General features: G+C 39.7%; 1 protein-coding gene across 1 annotated transcript; it reads right to left on the bottom strand.

Annotated features, from left to right (window-relative positions):
- Positions 1-1232: 1232 nt before the first annotated feature.
- LOC117674471 (cysteine-rich venom protein TEL1) lies at positions 1233-15474 on the bottom strand. The gene is made up of 8 exons (XM_034432487.3): positions 15202-15474; positions 11253-11311; positions 9925-10038; positions 7011-7098; positions 6113-6261; positions 4834-4928; positions 2499-2587; positions 1233-1886 (listed from the first exon to the last, which is right to left on the bottom strand). Exons 2-8 carry the CDS (start codon positions 11307-11309, stop codon positions 1759-1761), a joined length of 720 nt encoding a protein of 239 aa, XP_034288378.1. The 5' UTR covers positions 11310-11311; positions 15202-15474; the 3' UTR covers positions 1233-1758.
- Positions 15475-21305: the final 5831 nt, after the last annotated feature.

Raw genomic sequence — 21305 nt, 5'->3', positions numbered from 1 at the left:
TCTATGTGCCCAACATGTTGTACAAACTAAGCATTTTGGTCATTGCCAAGTCAGAATATCAACAAAGTATATTAGAATCATAATTTACTCTCTGAAAAAAAGGAGGATGGATGGATTACTTCAGTTATCATCAATGACTGTGTAATTTGTACAGTTTAAAATAATTGTTAAATGTTGTTTTAATATAATACAAAACAAGCTAGAAATGAGGATAGAAAAATTTCCTCCACCTCCCCAAAGAAACCCAAGATATATCCTAATGGTTCTAGCACTTACAATTAAGACTCTTTTTGTCAAAAGGGCTAATAAACACACTAGCTTTTAATTGCTTTAAATCATCTTAAATCCATAAATTCTCATTCAAGTGCCTAAATTCATAGGGATGTTAGCCGTGTAAAAGGACCTGAAAATATTTGTCTGATTGTGTTATGCAACACACTTCTTTGATAGTCCACAATTTCTTTATCTTGTAGATGGAGCATTGCAACCAGGAATATTTGGTGTCTAAGAATAGATGAAGTGGGTCATACACTTGCTAGAAAGATGAAGGCTGTGTTTGATTTTGGGGTTCAAATCCTCTATTAATGTTGCCCAAATGTATTTGGGGACAGAGCTGCCATCAGCAAGATTCCCTCTTTGAGGGAGATGGACAGTTCAGAAATATAAAAACATAACTAAATAAAATTATGGTTGAGGTGGGCCCGAAATTGTAAATATCAAAAGTTGTTTGTATCATTACAAGCTCTGTTATTGTGTTTTTCTTTTAAGACACAAGATATTAATGTATGAGTTGATTTTTCTAAACTAAAACCTCAGTATTCAATTTAAATTCCTGTATTGGCACTTTGTGATAAATAAGTGGGTTTTGGGTTGCAGTTTGGGCACTGGACCTACCTCCACTGTCACTAGATTCTGAGTCTAACAACAGGGTGATTTTACCCTTCAAGTTTGTTTCCAAATGATATTGAATTTGTGATGTTTAAGCTCTACATTACAAGATGGTTTTTTAATGAAAAAATTCTTGTTTTAAGTAGGAAAACTCTAAAAAAAAACTTATGCAGAAGAAAACATTTACTGCACTGAAAGGCCTTTGGTTGAATGTCTGGTTTAAGAGTCTCACCAGGGATATTAGACCACTTCATGAAGGTTACGTTTTTTATAATATTTTGGTAGATTATTACACTAAATTACAAATACTTACAAACACATGTACGCAATACATTGACCAGTCATTTTGCTCTTCCACAGAATTCATTTATTTATTTGTTTATTTAATTATAACATTTATAAAGCTGCCCATCTTTAAATCAACTCTGGGCGGCTCCAATCAAAAATTAAAAATCATATCAAATCATATCAAACTACAAACCACAACTGATTAAAACATTAAAAACACCAAAACCTGACATATAGTTTGCATGAATGGCATCAAATCAGTTCTAGATTAGATTTAGTAAAAGAATTTTACTAAAATTATAGTTGGAGTGCAAAGAATTTTGGTGATCTTATTTTCTTAATCAAGTTTACAGTGTGGCCCTTTTTTGATGTTACCCAGGTCTGTGATTTTTCCTATGACCCTTTGAACTTACAGTTTTCATCCCTAGCCTCTACTCCTGCTTATGTTTCCCTTAGGCATTCATAGGACACTCATGCAAAGTATATGAAATCAAATGTCATGTAAGAATTTGCTGATACTAAAAGATGCCATGATTTTAAGATTTTTCTGACAGAGAAAACAAATATTGAATGGGAGATCCTCTATATTATTTCGGTGGGGCAGAAGCAAGTAGCAGGGCAATTTTCCCTGATCCAATCATTCTGGCAGTTACTTTGTTGCACTAAACTTTTGCAGTTTGTGAACTCATCTTTATGTAAGCAAGGATTTGCTGAAAATTTTAAAAAGAGAAGAAATGTAAATAAATGTGAGACATTATCAGAAGTATAACTGCTAGGAACACTTTTATAATTGTATGCAATGTTTTAGAGCTCAAAAATCAAACCTGTTAATTTTTTTAAATGGGTGGATTCAAAGGCGAAGATTTTTTAAAAGGAAAATATTACTTAGAGTAATTATTTTAGAGTATATATTAAAGTAATTGTATGCAGCTGCTGAATTATTACTTTCAGCAATAGTCCTGAACAAAATCGAACAAAAAGCTGGTATGGATTTTAAGTTCTTCCTAAACTGAAATGGATTGATATTATCCTTGTATTTCCTGATTCAATTGCCTGGGCTCATTGACCACTAGTGTAGGAGCATATAGAAGCACCATTGAGGCAACTCTAGATGTCTGGTTATCCCACAATAGCAAGCTTCGTGTATGTGATGATCCAGTTGTCTTGCCTAGATTTGTCTTGCTGGATAGCTGGCCATCTTCCATTATGCCTGTTATTCTACCTAGACATGGTTATCTCTTTAAATGAAATCTATTCTTGGGTGATATGACATGGCCTTTACAAATGTTGGTTTAATAATTGATCTTTTTTTTTTAACTTACTGCATAGTCCGTTGTCACAAGCTGAAGGACAGTCCCCACAAGTTGGCCCTGATTTATATGGAGTAGCAGTTGAACCTTTGAGGTTCCCTCTGGAATGAAAAAGATGAACAGAATGGTGTCATATATTACTATTCTTATATTTGTGATTGCCGAAACCCCCATGTGGTATCAATAGATAATTGACTTTGGTTGCATTGTCTTGGTCTCTCTGGTTTGGGATTCCAGTTTTGAGAGAGCAGACAGCACCACCATTGGAGGGAAAGACCTGACTTCTGAAGTCTTCTCCAAAAGGCAGTAAATCCTGCCAAGTTTTGTGAGAGAGCAAAAAAAGATTTTCCCGGCTTGTTGCAGAAATAATTGAGAGAAACTTTTACTTCTGCCTCATGTCTTCCTCTTTCCCCTCTTTCATTTTTCCTCTTTCTTTGTTAACATTCTCCTTCTCCTATCTCTCTGTCTTTCTCAATTCTCTCTAAGCAACACAGAAATGATTTCCTCCTTTCCTGCCAATCATAGGCCATGATCACTTGAGGATGCAAGTCTGCCTTCTATGCATGTCATCCACGCTGTCTCTCTGCATGTTATCTTATGCATGTTTTTTTTCAGGTATTTCCCATAATTGGGGAGAGATTATGTGACAAAATATGTGACTACAGGTTGAAGATTTTCAATTCTGTTCTTGGAATTGCCACTCAAGTTAAAAAAAATAAGGTGCATAGAAAAGTAAGCAAAATGAATACAAAACTGAACAGGATTTGGACAAAAATTAAATTTAATTATCCATTCATAAAAATCCATCCATAAATATCCATCCATAAACATCCATCCACAGCTTTCAATTTTTTAATATTTTCTGGATGGATGAATTGAATGAATTTTGAGACTACTCAGTTTCAAAATGACTCTGTTCAGCTTCACAAGTGAAAGAAACAATATTATATTAAAAAACAGATATCCAAGCAATAACATAACATCCTACCACATCATGACCAACACAGAAGGATATTTCAGGGAAATTGTAGAATTATATAGGTAGTTTTTATTCAATGATTGACTTAGGACAGCAAACCTTTGCAGTTATGATGGTGAAAAAAAATCAACATTGCTACCAATTTTTGCCTTTACAACCTTTGCTGGTCTGTAAAAGTAGAGGAAAGTGAGATTGACACAGTAACACAGTCATTATTCCGCTTTTTGACCACTTGGCTTAATGACTGAGTTGCCAGTCCAAATTGTGGTCACTAAATGAGGAGTACCTGTATAGCCTTTTGTTTAAAAAATCCCAAGGTCAGTTTTGATTTAACTCTCTTCATAACCCATTGCAGAAACAATAGAGATATATAATTGGAAGATTTCCTGAAATAAAATATAACTAAGAGTATATGTCAGCCAATCTTATGAAAATTTAGGTATATTTGATTTTATTGCTAGGTAAAAGCATCTGCAGGAAAGAACAATGATGTTACAGCACAAACTTTGTGGCTTAATATATTGTGTCTAATCAGGGCACAAGAACAAAAGAGTGGGATTTGCATTGTGCTGTCATAATGCCTATTTCATCATTTTTTCCATCATGACAACTAGCAGTTCAAACATCTTTTGCTAGATAACATTTCTGGCAGTGAAAATTTCCTGAAGATTATTGAAGAAAACCTGTGCCATTATGGATTCTATCCTAAAGCATCACTGGCTCTGGGACAGGACGAGGACATGTTCATTCTTAGCAAAAAGGATTCTTCTTGTAGAAGCGCAAGTGGAACATAGTAAATTACTTTTGAGGATAGCATTAGGAAATTATATTTTTTCAAACTGGCAAAGTCAGTAAATAGTACCTGAGATTTTTCATTCCTATAATTTCATATTCCTCCATCAGTCACCTTCAAAGTCAGATTTAGGAAAATCACCTACACAGAAAGGTGCCTCATATGCCTCAGACCCATTTCTTAGAATTTAGCTCTTAGAAATTCTTCGTTGGAGCCCCTATTTCAAATAATCCTTGGTGTCTTGATATAATTCTTTTTCAAAATCTTATATTGAACAAATATCAACTCCAAAAAAACATACACTATGGCTAAACTTGAATTATTAGCATGCAAAACTTATTGCAGTTAATTAACATATAATAAATCTAGCTAGGAATAGCCATATTTTATTGCTACATTTGTATTTATTTTGTTCTTTTTATCGTACACTGCTTTATGTTTGGGTGTAAGATTGTAAATAACATTTGATTAAAATTTGATTTAAGTTCATTGTTTTCTTTTCCAGGGCAATCAGAATCACTCTAATTAGACTTGCCATAAATGTGACAAACATAGAAATCATAGTTGATACATACCCTGGGCAGTACTGACAAACATAGAAGTAGTTGTATGAAGATGAAGGACAATAGTAAGCAGCACAACCAATACGGTAACTTTTGTACCAAACTATCTGTAGATACAAAAATATGCACATAGGTTAATATGCTAGAAGCTTAATATTGGTAATAAACATATGGACTTCAGAGGCGCATGTAAGAAAATAAACCCAGATGCGAGCATGTTGCAGTATATACAGTATACCACAATAACAATAAGTGTACAAAGAACTTCTCCAATCATTTCATATAAAAATTTGCCAAAGCAAAGAAATGTTAAAACAAATAAGGCTTCATCCTCTGTGTTTTAAATGTATATATTTAAAATAAAAAATATGAAACTGTTTCATCCTGATCTTTATAGACCATCTCTTTCTAAAGTGCCCCACCACATCCAAAGCAGTTTACGTGTCAAGTGCTATGACCAGCAAGCTAGTTCCTCCTTCCCAGCTGCATGAAAGCCAAGGTCTTAATGGGCAGCTATTTGTGAATAACAAATAACACATTTAGTATGTTTTCAATCCTTCATTTACTCCATATCAGTACTTAAAAAACAAAATAGTGCAACATTTAACCTAATCTAGTTTTTCCTTTTCCTTAACATGCACCGGGACTAGGGCTCCTGTGCTCAGATCTATGGAATTATTTAGTGATTTTAAGGACACAAGGGACGCGGTAGCTCAGTAGCTAAGATGCTGAGCTTGTTGATCGAAAGGTCAGCAGTTCAGTGGTTTGAATCCCTAGTGCCACATAACAGGTTGAGCTCTTGTCCCAGCTTCTGCCAACCTAGCAGTTTGAAAGCACGTAAACAATGCAAATAGAAAAATAGAGACCACCTTTGGTGGGATGATAACAGTGTTCCATGTGCCTTTGGCGTTTAGTCATGCCAGCCACGTGACCATGGAGACAGTGCTGGCTCTTTGGCTTTGAAACGGAGATGAGCACCACCCTCTAGAGTCGGGAACGATTAGCACATATATGCGAGGGGAACCTTAAAGACACAGTTGCTTGATTTTCTTGGCCACAGCACAGAAAACTGTTTTGCTATTAATTTTTTGTGGGATGTTTTCTCAATTTTCCAGTCTAGCTTCAAGCAATGATTTTCCCATTTAACAAGCAGGCCTGGCCTAGGTTAGTGATTCAGGATCAGCCATGGACTTAAGCTTAATTCAAGGGAATCTACCTTTTTTATCTCATTTATTTTTATGGATTTATACTTGGTGAACATAGAAATGGCAAAGATATAAAAAAGTACTACCTGAGTATAATGGCCAATAACAGAACCTTCTGGGTTTGCTCCAACACCATAGATGAAATTTTTGTATTCATTATACCAAAGCTGAATTATTTCAGTCCATGCCAAGGGAACACTTGACATGTATATATTTTCACCACATTTTATTCCTTCTAAAAGTGGGTAGGGTTAAAAAAAAGCAACAGCAAGAAAACACAGGTGAATACATGTTTTGAAAGAAGCAAAAGGACAGCAGAAAGGAGATAGCTGAGCATTTCTTATCTCTCCAGAAATACTAATGCAATCATCTTGCTAAACTATTGGAAAGGAAATGAACATTTTGTACCCAGATCTCTTATCATAATGCTTTTGCAGAACCTTTAATCGTTCAAAGTAGTAATCAATTGTTTTCTGATGAGCATTTAAAAACAATAATATAGTTTATTTAGAAGTAAATTAGAATCCAGATGCCCTATTTTGTGGGTACATCTGTATGTTAATACATAGTGTGGCATTGAGATTAGGGAGATTCAGTTTTAATTCTCCACTAACCATTGAAATCTCTGAACATCTTTGGGCTTGGCATCTACCATCACAAACAACTGTGATGAGGACAATATCTGTAGCATCTTGGGGTGGATGGTGGATTATAAATGTAGTAATGTATAATATAAAAAAGAAATGAAAAAAAATCATTTTTCAAGTACAATTTTTCTTGCAAACTTGGGGGGAGGGGAATTAAGAAAATTATTACTGTCTTAATCCTTCTACCACCCAATCATTTACATGGGAGGGATTCCTAAGTATTACTTTTGCTGCTAATATTGAAGAACAAGATTGATTGTAAGTGCTATTTAATGTGAAATATACTATTAATTGTCTAACCAGTTAAAGTTTATACTAGGCCTTTAGACTGACTTACCAAGAATTCTTGAAGTGTCTGGACTGTGACCTAAAACACATCTATATGCCCAACGTTCTGCATTTGAAGCAGCTTCAGAATACCATTCCTGCACAGAATAGAAGTCAACAGCAATAATCAATCAATGAGACATAATTTAAAATTGCAGAAAATATTTGTCTGATCATCTTTTTACTACTTTTTGACTTCCTTCAAATCTTGTAGTTAAGAATTCAGAAGTTACAGCAATATTCTCTAAAACATTCTTTGAATAGTTGGAGCTGGATTGTAAGGCTCCCTCCTCACCCTTTTCGACAACCAACCCATGTGTCCCGACAACCCATGTGTCCCCTGATGATTGCCATTAAGTGTTAAAATTCAGATTAAGATGGAGTTCTCTGATGAGTGTATGTTGACTGCCCTTACATGCAGGAACCAAAGAAAGAAATGGTCTTTTCCAATTCAAGAAAAAAAAATAAGGTTAAGAGTTTTCAACATTTCAACCATTATTATTGTAGCTTATTTATTTATTATTCAAATATATATAGCTGCCAATCTGACAAAACTCTGGCTTATAAACAAAATTTAAAAAACAGTAATTCACAGTAATAGCAACAATTATTACCAAAAACATTAAAAACTATAAAACATAGCTAAAAAGAAATAATTGGCAAAAGGAAGCTAATAATAATAACCGGCCTCCCTAATTTTCCAGTTCCTTGGTGTCCTCAGCCTTGTGGTGGTGGTTGTGGGAAGGATACTTTACAATGTGGGCACCAGACCAGAGCCAGGAAAGCCCACTACCTAAGGCCTCCCAAATGTAACTCCCTAAATGGAACACACAGCGTGCCCTCTCTACTAGATCCGGTGAGATAGGAAGATGTAATTGGGCAAAGGTGGTTTCTCCAATAACCCATCCCCATCCCCATCCCATGTAGGACTTTAAAGGTGAGTCATTGTGAATAGAGCTCCTTGATCTAGGAATGGTCACAACTTGTGTACAATATGAAGTTGTATGAAGGCTCTCTTAGCCACAACTGCCATCTGCCCCTCAAGCAGGAGTTGTGAGTCCAGGAGGAAGATTGTGCACAGGATCGGTTTGGGGCAGTATAATGCCATCCAGCACCAAAGAAGTCATAGTCCCAGAACTGGAGGGTCCCAAACCTAAAGCCACTCAGTCACCAGGTTCAGGTGACGCCAGTTGTTCCCCATCCAGAGCATCACTTAATTTGCCAGGGATAGAACTGTAGAATCGAATCGTATCAACATATTGATGATATTTCATCCCATGGTGACAGATGAGTTCTCTTAGCAATGTCATTTAGATGTTAAATAGGAGAGGGGAAGCAACAAACCCATGGAACCCCACATATTAGAGGCCCAGGACTGGCTGTCTTCTCCCCAATCACCAATCTCATCAAGGTTTCTCCATGATCAGTTCATGTATGACTCTTCTTTGATCATTTACACGGTAACATCCACTGGATTTTGTGATGCATATAGTAAGGGCTGAGGGATGTATCACGACACTGTCATTTTTAACAGATTAATAGAGTTGGAAGGGACCTTGTAGGTCATCTAGTCCAACCCCCCCCAAAGCAGGAGACCCAACACCAGGGATGTGAAACTCAAGGCCCGGGGCCCGGATCCAGCCTGCAGAATGCTTAGATCTGGCCTGTGAGGCCGCACTGGAAACAGCAAAGGACTGGCCCATAGTGCCTCTGCCAGTGAAAACAGAGCTTGGGAGGGCCATGCACAGTCACTCTTTTCGCTAGCAGAGGGCTGCAGGAGGCTGTCACATCTGAAAGTGGAGTCCAGAGGGGTGCGTGGGGCCCTCAAGCTCCATTTTCGCTGTCAGAGTGCTAGTAAAACAAACTACTAGCAAAAATGGACCCCCCAGCCCTGCCCAGACCATCACAGGTGCCCCTGACGTGAGTGTTGCCGAGCTGGCCATGTCCATCATAGGCATGCCCACCAGCCCCTCCCCAAGGTCATACACAACCCTGATGTGGCCCTCAATGAAATTGAGTTTGACACTCCTGCCCTACAACATTTCTGACAAATGGCAGTCCAGTTTCTTCTTGAAAGCTTCCAGTGACCCTAACCATTTCATTTATGTCATTCTGACTACCCCACCACCTTCCTTCTTTTTCATAGATGTCACAATATTTATTTATTTACATAAATCATTCCAATTAGTATTTTCATTCTGTTTTCTGGTGATACTGCGTGAATCAAAGATCTACCTGGGCTATTTGCTTTGCCAATATGCATTGCTATTTTAATGGGTAAAATGGTTTTACTCTTGAGGAAAGCTAATCAAGAGATTTTTTTATCAAACTAAAGAACTTTGAGATTGTAATTTATGTGAAATGTTCAAATCTGCAAGTCTAGCCTTTGCTGCAATTATGGTAATTAAAGATACAAGAGCCAATATTGGAAAAAATGTAAAAAATACAGCTATATGGAGATACTAGAAATTGCTGAAGACCAGGAGTGGGTTCTACTTACCTTACTAACTTACAGGCATCAAGCCTGCGCGCACATGCACAGATCACCTATGATGACATCTGGGTCAGTGGGCGGAGCCTCCTTTCAGTTTTACTACCGGTTCTTGTGAACCGGTCCAAACCGGGGGCAATCCACCACTGCCGAAGACCCTCTTAACCTAATCCCCCCTCAATTTCCTACTTTGATTGTATGTTTTCATGATCTTTTTTTCATCGTATATTTCCCTGTGTGGTACTATAACTAATAGATTCAAATAAAACTACAAATACACCTAAGTCCATATTGGCAAAAAAAACCCTATCCGAATTATTCAATCATATTATAAATAATAAGTATGTTCTCTTATCCTAGTTGTAAACCACATAATATCATATTAGTAAGAAACTTTCAAACTCTCTGACAAATACAATTACATTTAGATTACCATTTTTAGCATGTTGCTGGCAGTTGGACTCACGGATCTCCTGAAAGAATTGTGCATGCCAACAATCTCCCTTTGTTTGTCTTGTCTCCTGGGTGACTCAGAATCAAAATCAACCTTAAGATAGCAAGCAAAATAAAATAAAATAAAAACAATTAAAAATTGTATGACTTAAAATAGAACAGGCAACTAATGGCCTCAGGACTCAGGACCAGTCCTTGTGAATGACTTTGCCTTCTGTCTCCTTCTATCACCATTCTACTCCCTGCAACTTTCTTCTGACCCCCAGCTATGAAACAGTGGCCCCATTTGTATATGTATTTGAAAAGAGACTAGCCACAACATAGGAAACATAATCACAGAGCCAAGTTAAAATGAATTAATCATTTTTCTCTAATCTATTCTTCATGGAAATACTGCAGTGGTATGTATGCATTTATATACATCCTAAGTGGCTCAAAACAGGAATAAAAAGAGAGCCATCCTACTCATCAAGTGCCAAACCAATCAGCCTCATTGAACCCCCATCCCAGTCCAACATTTGTGGGGTGGGGGATGGCAGAGCTAGGTCTTCACTGCCCCCTGGAAGTCTTAAAAGGGTAGGGATCCCTCAAATCTCATGTGTGTGGGGGCTGTTCCAGCGGATTGGGACTTGGGTTCTGTTATAGGCCACAAGCATTAAAATTAGTCAGATTCTTTTCATTAAATGTGCCTGTTTTAATTATATTTGACTGCCCCATTCAGCATGATTTTGTTTGCTTTGTGTGTTCAACCCTGGAATATACTTACGAATTAAAATGAACAGTTAGATTCACTGACCAGACCAGAGTAATGAATGCTAATACTATTTGATTAAAAGGTTACAGTATTACAGCAAGAATCTTGAAAGTCTGGATTCAGATTTATCTCACTGTTGTCTCAGCTGCATCTCCTCTTCTTGCTCATAAAGATTATTTCTATCACCCATTACACATGTGGAACAATACAGCACATATTAGGCAGTTTAATGAATGATTAATTGTAAGAGGAGAAAGTTATGTACCTGCTAAATTCCTGGTTTAAATATGGGCTGAGGCGAGACAATCGGTACAATCGGTATTTTATTAACAAACGGCAGAACTGAACGAAAGGCAACAAAACCCTGACAGCGTTTATATATGCTGGCTGTCAAACCCAACCACCAATCAACTGGCACCTTTTCTCCCGCCCTTGTGGCTGCTTCTGCGTCAGCCAATCAGGGAACGGTGCCTCCATTGTTAGGCAACGTGCCGAACACAACAATACCCTATATATTAAATCTGCTATATGTGATACAAAATTATTAAACTTACATTTCCAAAAGACTGTTGCAGCACTGCAGCAAGACTTAGTAAGATGAAGACAATCATTTCTAAAAACAAAAGAACATTGAGCTTAATCTCCTTAATGGAATTTGTGCCAACTTTCTTTAAATTAAGACCCAACTGAAGACCTGGTGGCCGCCAGGGATAGGGCGGCTGCTGGAGCTTTGGACCGTGTCATGCCTTTGCGGCCTCTGACCTGGCACCGATCTCACTTGGCTCCCTGGTTTCCCGAGGAGCTGAGGGAGATGAAGCCCCGGAAAAGATGCCTGGAGAGCAGTTGGAGAGCTAGCCTTTCCGAATCTGACTGAACACTGGTGAGGTCTCATATTAAGACCTACCTAGTGGCGATAAAAGTGGCAAAATTTAATTATTTTTCCGCTCTTATTGCATCTGAAGATAACCGCCCAGCCGCCCTGTTTAGAGTGACCCGCTCCCTGCTCCATCCGGGAGCGCAGGAAGACCCTTTGCAGGGTAGAGTTGAGGATTTTGTGCAGTATCTGCATGATAAAGTTGCTCAAATTCGGGACTCCAACTGGGTAGATTTGGGGGGGGAGATGAGGGCGAATGGTCTTGAGAGTGTTATCTGGGAGGAGTTTGACCCTGTGGCTCCCGAGGATGTGGACAGGATTCTGGATAGGCTTAGCACGGCCACATGTTTATTGGACCCGTGTCCCTCCTGGTTGGTGCTGGCTTCCTGGGAGGTAACACGTGGCTGGCTCCAGAGGATTATCAATGCTTCTTTGAGTGAGGGTTATTTTCCCGCTGCCTTGAAAGAGGCGGTGGTGAGGCCCCTCCTCAAGAAGCCCTCCCTAGACCTGGCCATTTTAGCAAATTATCGTCCAGTCTCCAACCTTCGCTTTGTGGTGAAGGTTGTTGAGAGTGTGGTGGCGCGACAACTTCCCCAGTACCTGGATGATGTGATCTATCTAGATCCGCTCCAGTCAGGTTTCAGGCCTGGGTACAGCACGGAAACGGCATTGGTCGCATTGGTTGATGATCTCTGGAGGGCTCGGGACAGGGGTTGTTCCTCTGTCCTGGTCCTTTTAGATCTCTCAGTGGCTTTTGATACCATTGACCATGGTATCATGCTGTGCGGTTAGTGGGGTTGGGGGTGGGGGGCACCATGCTACAGTGGTTCTCCTCCTTTCTCTCTGACCAGTCACAGTTTGTGTTGGCAGGGGGACAGAGGTCGACCTCGAGGCACCTTATGTGTGGGGTGCTGCAAGGATTGGTCCTCTCACCCCTCCTGTTCAACATTTATGTAAAGCCGCTGGGTGAGATTGTCCGTGGTTTCAGGGTGCAGTTCCATCAGTACACTGATGACACTCAGCTGTACATTTCCACCCCAATGATGCCCTTGCCGTGATGTCCCGGTGCCTGGAAGCTGTGTGGACCTGGATGGGGAGAAACAGGCTCAGGCTCAACCCTGCCAAGGCCGAGTGGCTGTGGCTTCCGGTGTCCCGATATAGTCAGCTGGTGCCATCGCTGACTATTGGGGGCGAGTCGTTGGCCCCCACAGAGGGGGCTCACAACTTGGGTGTCCTCCTGGATGCACGGCTGTTCTTGGAAGAACATGTGGCGGCCGTGGCCAGGGGAGTGTTTTATCAGGTTCGCCTATCCACCAGTTGTGGCCGTTTCTGGATTGGGACTCCTTACGCACGGTCACTCATGCCCTCGTCACCTCCCGTCTGGACTACTGCAATGCTCTCTACATGGGGCTCCCCTCAAAGAGCACCCTGAGGCTCCAACTGGTCCAGAATGCGGCCGCACAGGTGATTGTGGGAGCGACATGTAACACCTCTCCTGCGCAAGCTGCACTGGCTTCCAGTGGTTTTCCGCGTGCGATTCAAGGTGCTGGTTACCACCCTTAGAGCGCTCCATGGCTTAGGACCCGGGTATCTTCGAGACCGCCTTCTGCCACCAAAAGCCTCCCACCGGCCAGTACGCTCCCACAGAGAGGGGCTCCTCGGAGTGCCGTCGGTCAAACAGTGTCAGCTGGCGGCCCCCAGGGGGAGAGCCTTCTCTGTGGGGGCACCTGCCCTATGGAACGAATTGCCTCCGGAGATAAGAGGATTCCAGATCTACGCACCTTCCGCCGTGCCCTCAAGACCTTTCTATTCCAACAAGCCGGGCTGGCCTAACTCTTTTAATTGAGTAATTTAGTTCTTAATTTGATTTTAAATTGGGGCTGTTTTAATTGTCATGGGCCAATACTATTTAATTTGTTTTAAACTATTTTTAAATTTTGTATTCTATATATTTTTATCTTCGGCTGTTCACTGCCCTCAGTCCTTCAGGAGAAGGGAGGTATATAAATTTGAATAATAAATAAATAAATAAATAGTTCAGATATCTCCTAGACCACAAAACTTACTCTAATTCTTAAGCATTTTCTCTCTTTTACTCCCTTGTACTCCAATAGGCGTCCTACATATCCATGGTTCATTCTAAGGATATGTAAATCATTTATATACAAATCATCTATACAATAGTTCCAGAGGTGGGTTTCAGCAGGTTCTGACCAGTTCTGGAGAACCGGTAACAGAAAGTAGAAATGCTGACTGGCCCCACCCCCATCTATTCTCTGCCTTCCGAGTCCCAGCTGATCGGGAGGAAATGGGGATTTTGCAGTAACCTTCCCCTGGAGTGGGGTGGGAATGGAGATTTTACAGTATCATTCCCCTGCCACACCCACCAAGCCATGCCCACCAAGCAATGCCACGCCCACCAAGCCACGCCCACAGAACTGGTAGTAAAATTTTTTGAAACCCACCACTAAATAGTTCCTTAAGTTTTCTCTTATTGATTTGCTGCGGTAAAAGATAACTTTCACCCCAGCCATTTCCATAAAATCCAATCAAAAAATCACACCCATCAGAGATTATTGAATCTAAAATTCAATAATGTCTGAACGGTCCCAGGTTAGAAACATCTCGTTTAGAATATATTGTTTCTCAGTCTTTTGCCTTATATCAAATATGATCAATTATATCAGCAGATGCAAAGATACATGGCTAACACATTTGGCAATGGAAATTGCTCCTGAGGCAATGCAATCAGAATTTGTTCCTGATTGCAAGAATTTGTCCTGGCAGCCTTTATCTTGAGAGCGTGTAAAGAGATTGGATTAACATGATTCTTAATTGACTTCCCAGTGTCTCAGGTGTGCTAGGAAGTGATGTGACACCACTGTATGTGGAGTTGGCTTTTCTGTGGCCCTTTTCCATAGCTGTAGCATCTAATGAGAAACTACAGGTAGCAGAAGCTGAGAAGCATATAAATTTAATCATAATTTTTTTTTAAAATCAAATTGCTGAGTTAGAACCCTAGCACCATGCATAAAATATTGGGAGGCACTAAACCAGACTGCCAAAATCCATAATAACAGAGAGGAGAAAATAGAAAAAACAGTATATTTTATGAGCTCAGTTTCTCTTAGGAAAAAGTATTAAACCAAAAAGCAAAAAGGGTTAGGATAAAGTTGAGGTCTGATGTATTGCAATATACATTTACAGACCAGTGGTACAAATGTTTATTTGGAAGTCAGTCCCATTGAGTTCAATTTGCATTTCATTCATATAAATGCACAAAAAGATCTGTAGCCTTGAAATACTTTTAATTCTAATTTCCTCTTTCCAGGGAATCTTAGAAATATTAGTTTAGTAAAGGAAGGTTCCCAGGAATGCCTAATAGGATCATTGGCAAACTCAAAAACCAGCAGTGTCAGATTTTTAAAAAGAATATCATGCTATTTAAGCCAGCATAAAACCTAATGTGTTATGGTAATAGATGTAACATATTCTCAAAAATAGAACAAAATAATAAAATTTCATAAAAGTTGCAAACATACTAAATGCCTTTCCCCCTAAAATTATCCTAGCTTGCTTAATTACAAATAATGTAATTAAACAAGATGCAGTAAAATAATAAATCTTACCTGTTGTGTTGAATAAACCTGAAGGTAACTTCTTTGCTGCTTTCAGAAAATCGTGGAACTCAGACAGACAGTACCAGGTTTATATACCTTCACTGCTTCCTGTAATTCAGAGTGACTCAGTGCTCAACAGTAAATTATATCCCTTAAGCCTTGTAAGACAGAAGTTTGGATTTGTCTCAAGTTGTTTTTTTCTTCTCGGTTGTCAATCAGTTCCTTAATGATTGACATTACAACTGTGAGAGATCTCACGAAGGTTGATGGTTCGTTGAGGGCGCTTCCAAGAAAAAGGCAGCACGCAGGGATGCAATCAAGTTGAATCTTTATTTAGGAATAAAGTAGAATAAATGAGTTCACTGGCATGGAGGCATCCATGCCTGGATTGAGCCCATGGGTCAGTCCCGTAGGAAGCTAGAACAAGAGCCAAAGAGCAGCCCCTGTGCAGGGGTTCTTATAGGGGGCCCCTGGCCCCTCCCTTACCAATGTGTGTGAGGGGGCCGGAGGGCCATTAACTCTCCCCAATGGGGCTGCAGGGGCCGGAGCCCATTGACCTACCAGTGGGATCCAAGGTGCCTCTTTGCTCCCATCTGGTGGCCTTTTAAGAAACTGCCATGGCTGGCACAAAACACCTAACAACAACAGACTCAGAAATAGTTACTTACAACTCATTGTTAAAGATATGACTGTGCTCCCCCCCCACCCCCCGGGTAACATGATTGTATTTTGAGTGTTTGGCAACCAGCTCACATTTACGTCTGGTTACAATAATTCACAATCATGTGACTGTGATTTGCGACTTTTTTGCCTTTTTCCAGCATAAAATGGCAAAAAATATACATTGGATATGCTGGATTTGCTTAACAACTACATGGTTTGCTTAATCACAGTGACACATAATCAAAATTTGGGGTCCATTGTGATTGTTAAGCAAGGACTACTTATGTTATCATCTCTTTAGATTTCAAGATAATGTAAAAATATTGAAAGTATACAGACGATGGCCTTGTGATCATTTAAATTCTAAACTCCATACACTAATATTGTAGTATGAAGAATGATAACCTTGATTTATAGTAACTTTCTACAATAGGTGCTCTTCAGAAGGTCTGGGCTTTAGGTAGTGGTGGGTTGCCGCTGGTTTGCACCGGTTCTATAGAACCGGTAGTAAAACCGGCGGGAGGCCCCGCCCACAGACCCGATGTCACCAAAATGTTCTGCGCATGCGCAAAGCGCACATGCGCATGGCCCCATTGCAAACCGGTAGTAAAGGTAAGTAGAACCCACCCCTGGCTTTAGGTATCCTAATTCCTAACCAGAATAGCTAGGTAATCTTAGCCAACCATACCATCTAAACTTCTGTGGTAGCATGACAAGCAATAATATGGACCCCCTTTTCATGACCATCCTCAGTGTGTTGCTTTCCATAACAACCGATCTGAAGTTCCATGTCCTGCCAGGTTCATCTGCTGTAAGTGGCTTTGTTTTACCCCTTGACAAATACCAGGGACATCTCTGGGCTTCCCACATTTACAAATCTGGAGTTCATAAATCAGCTCTACCTGTTAAGGACGTCTATCAGGATTGACTCAAAGATATCTGAAGATGTTTCTGTCAGATTTTAGGCCAAGGACCATTGATCCTCAAACACCCTGTATTAGTTTGACTATCACAACCACATTTAGCCACAGAGTACTCACAGTAACCGTCTGCCTAATATGGACCCCAAATACTTGTAACTCTTTGAATACTGCTGTCAAATCTATCCTTAGGATATCCATAGTGCCTTTTGGTCTTAGTACCACACCAAGGATGGTACCATATCTTCCATCCCTTCTCATCATGGCCATGCTACAACATCCAGGCTACACCCCTCTTTAGGTCTTTGAGCAAGCTTAAGGCTTACAAATCAGTGCAGGTTTACTTAAAGCTTAATAAATGTCATATAAAATTGAACATCTAATATTTTGTAAATATTTGTGAAGCTCATTGTGCTAATCTAAGGAAATGTCATCTTCTTTCCAAATTCCTCCCCCACCTTTGCTTCTTCTGACAATCTGAGAAAATCTGGAACCAGTTTTTCCTTGTTAAAAAAACAAACAAAAAAGGGCTGGAAGTGGAAAAGGCAAGAGAAATAGATCAGGGAGCCCTAAGTGCTTTTGCAAAATTATATAAAAATAAAGGAAGAATCAGTGTTTCTCATATGGCTCCTTTCATTAAAACCCAGACAAAATTTCCCCATTCTGAGAGGGGGCATCACCTGCTGGAGATGTACGTAGCCATTTCATTGTTATTTCTAAAGTGCAATAATGGGGTTTCTCTTATGAATGTCCTACACTAAATAGAACAGAACAGAGCAGAACAGAACAGAACAGAATTCTTTATTGGCCAAGTGTGATTGGACACACAAGGAATTTGTCTTCGGTGCATATGCATAAAAGGGAAAAAAAGAAAAAAATACACTAATCAACAATCATAAGATACACCACTTAGTGATAGTCATAGGTTACCAATAAACAATTAAATCATACTAGGAAACAAACAGAACAATATAAATAGTAAAAATACAAGGAACATGGTTATAGTCATAAGTGGGAGGAGATAGGTAATAGGAAGGATGAGAAGTAAATAGTTTGACAGTGGGAATTAGTTGTTTAGCAGAGTGATGGCATTCAGGAAAAAACTGTCCTTGTGTCTTGTTGTTCTGGTGTGCAGAGCCCTATAGCGTCTTTTTGAGGGTAGAAGTTGAAACAATTTATGTCCAGGATGTGAGGGTCTGTAGAGATTTTCACAATCCTCCTTTTGACTCGTGCAGTACACAGATCCTCAATGGAAGGCAGGTTGGTAGTAATAGTTTTTTCTGTAGTTCTAATTATTCCTTGAAGTCTGTATCTGTCTTGTTGGGTTGCAGAGCTAAACTAAGTAGTCATAAAGAAGCAGATGTTTAGCAAAAACTACTAGGAGTTTCTAAAGGAAAGTGCCCTTTCATTCCCATTCTAACATTTTTCCTCCAGGCATTTTATTTTTAGAGCCACATTTGGCTGGAAACTTACTTGAATTTTGTGTATGAATAAAAAGATCCAAACCAAAAGAAAGTTAGCCTTTCCCAACTGTGCAGCAATGCAAGCATTTTAAAATTACCATTGCTTGCTGGAACTGAAGTAATATTTATGAAATTCGTTTTGTACCACTTTTTAAAAAATATAATGTTAGTGAAAGAGTTTTTTAAAAGTAAAAATGAATGCAAACTAAAATAAGAGTAAAAAGAAAAAAAAAAGAAAAGGGAAGAAATGAAAGAGAAAGCCAAAATGCAAAAAGAAAAAGACACAAGAAAAACAGAAAAGAAAGAAAAAATATAAAGAAGTGGCTTCCAACCTTCTTTGCAGCACTTATAAATACAATTATAGATTTACCTCTTTCTCTAAAATTATGTTGTGACTCTCTTCTTTCTGTAACCTATCCTACCTACTTGTCAAAACCATAGTGTGTAAGTATGTTTTTCTGTTTTAAACAAAAAGTCCATAAAGTTTCCAGTCAGCAATAAATATAGATAATTGTCTTTTCTCTCATCAAACAGGTCAATTTGGCCATCTCAGTTCTATCACGTTCACCAACCATTCCTCTGTTGTAGGTATTATCTGTTCTTTCCATCACTGACCGTTCAATAATTGTATGTATGTATGTATGTATGTATGTATGTATGTATGTATGTATGTAAAACAATGTTCTCAACTCTGTGGAGGTTTCTAGTTTCAGTTGTATATTAATCTTTAAAGTGTTCTGACCCCAAAACCTTCTAGGTTTTTTGAACATCCCAGCATGATAAAATAACCCTTCTTGTTGTTCACATTCCAATTTAGATTTGAAGTACACTTATGCATTCTAGATAAATTTTTTACTATCATATATCAATGGTATATCATAATTTATTCTGTACCGTGTTTGAGGAATTTAAAATGTATGGAATTTATTTTATGAGTAATAATGTTTTCAAAAAATGAAGGTAGTATTCTTCATAATTTTAATACTAGAATCTTCCTAGGATCCCATAATTAGAATGAGGATGGAAATGTAATTTCTGTAATTATTTGTGTTGAATTGTTACTACTGCCTGCTTTGATAGATTAGAGATTCATTAGATGTTGGGAGTTTATTATGAAAAACAAAATATTAGATAATTTGGATGTTAGGACGGACAAGCATCTAATCGACAGGTGGTGTGCACCGATAGCCTTGAGGATGTTGTCTGCTTTATCAGAGTCAAAGAATCAAACTGTTTCCAGACTTTCCCCCAGGAATCTCACATGGACTTGCACCACACATGGTTCCAACTGAAAATGAATCCAAGTGACTTTGTTTGTCAGGTATTGAACAAATTCCTCTGCATGGCCCTGAAGATAAAAACCCAAAGCCTCCTGCCCCGGGAAATATCTGGTCGTCTGGAACAGGGACAACAGGTGACACACTGCAAATGCAATATGAAATAATGATGTTTCACTGCTCTTATTACCATGGGGTAAGTCTTAAATAGCAGCTGTTGGGTCCAATAGGAATCACCCTTTGTTTTCTTCCAGCAGTGGTCTGAGTGTTCAGAACCCATGTCTCTTCCATTAACCATGGGGAAAGTTAGGAGTGATAGATTAAGAGAGGCCACACAGGAGTGATCTGGTTCAGAGCTTGGCCATCCTTTGATTCCAGGATTATATCAAGGCTTCAGCAAGGCCATGTAGGAAGGCCTCTGGGATATCCCCCAGTTCCCTCTGGAACTCATTTGAATTCATTAGTTGTCAGGTGAACCGCTTAAATGGATCTGGCCTCCCTGTGAAGGGGGGGTAATATAGGAGAATCCCAAGGACACCGAGGCATGATCTGATCATGACAGGGGGGATAATGTTAGATCCCCCACCAAATCACATTGCCATTGCTCTGACAAAAAGATCATATTTGATGTGTGACCATTGTCCTGAATTGGACTCAAGATAATCTGGGACAGGCCCATGGCTGCCATGGTGGCTATGAACTTCTGGGCTGCTTCTGAAGCCAAACCAAGAGGAGTTCAAGCAGAAAAGTTGCTACACAGCCGGAAGCTAGTACACTAATAACAATCCTAACTGATCCCATAATACTTGGGGAGCCAGGCACCTGAAGGTGAAGAGAACTCTGGATGACCACTTTCACTCCACCTCTCCTTCTCTGGGGTCTCAGCTGGTGCCAAATCTTAAACCTGCCTGGGCATATCTATGAAGGGGAAACACCTCTTTTCAGAGTTAGCCAGGTTCAGTGATGCATGCCAGGTTGGCTCACTTCTCCTCTATGAGATCTTGATAAGGGGAGCCTTATTACCGGTATTGACCAACCTGCCATTCACTAGCATAGCTAAAGTCCCAGGCCTCCAAAGTTATGCTGTCCAGGAACTGGGAATGAGCTCAAGTGCTTTGATCTGGCCCACAGAGCCACCCTGGAAACAGCGAAGATCAGCCCAGGTGGCTCTGTCAGTGAAAACGGAGCTCGGGAAGGCTGTGCTCGATGACACCTTTTACTGGCAGAGGGCTGCAGGAGGCTGTCACAGCCAAAAATGGAACCCTTGGGAGCTGCACAAGTGATGTCAAGCTGGCCATGCCCACCATGGCCACAGCCACCTGGACGCCGCCACCCAGCCCCCCTGAGGTTAAAAACAACTCTAATACAGCCTTCAATGAAATTGAGTTTGATACCCCTGCCTTAAACAGCTTCTGAAACACAAATTTCAAGGTAACTACACTATGATTGGCTGTGAAAGTTGGACCATAAGAAAAGCTGAGTGCCAAAGAATTGAGGCCTTTGAACTATGGTGCTGGAGAAGACTCCTGCAAGGTGAACAAACAAGTCAGTCCTAGAGGAGATCAACCCTGACTGCTCCTTGAAAGATCAGATCCTGAAGATGAAAGAGGAATGACTTTTTGAAACAGTAACTTTGAAATTGATGGCGATGATTAGGGGGTGAATCTCTTCCCGACCTCCCTCCCTCACTAGGATTATTTACTGTGAGCTCTCTCCCTTCTAGCCCTTTTAATGTTTGGATTCAATCTCCTTCTGAACCCCCATCAATTCTTTCGCTTTCCTGTAAAATA

This window comes from Pantherophis guttatus, chromosome 1 (genome assembly GCF_059756535.1).
Source record: "Pantherophis guttatus breed Tessera chromosome 1, ASM5975653v1, whole genome shotgun sequence".
Lineage (NCBI taxonomy): Eukaryota > Metazoa > Chordata > Lepidosauria > Squamata > Colubridae > Pantherophis > Pantherophis guttatus.
Note: the sequence above shows the minus strand (reverse complement) of the source record. Positions and strands in the feature narration are given on the sequence as shown.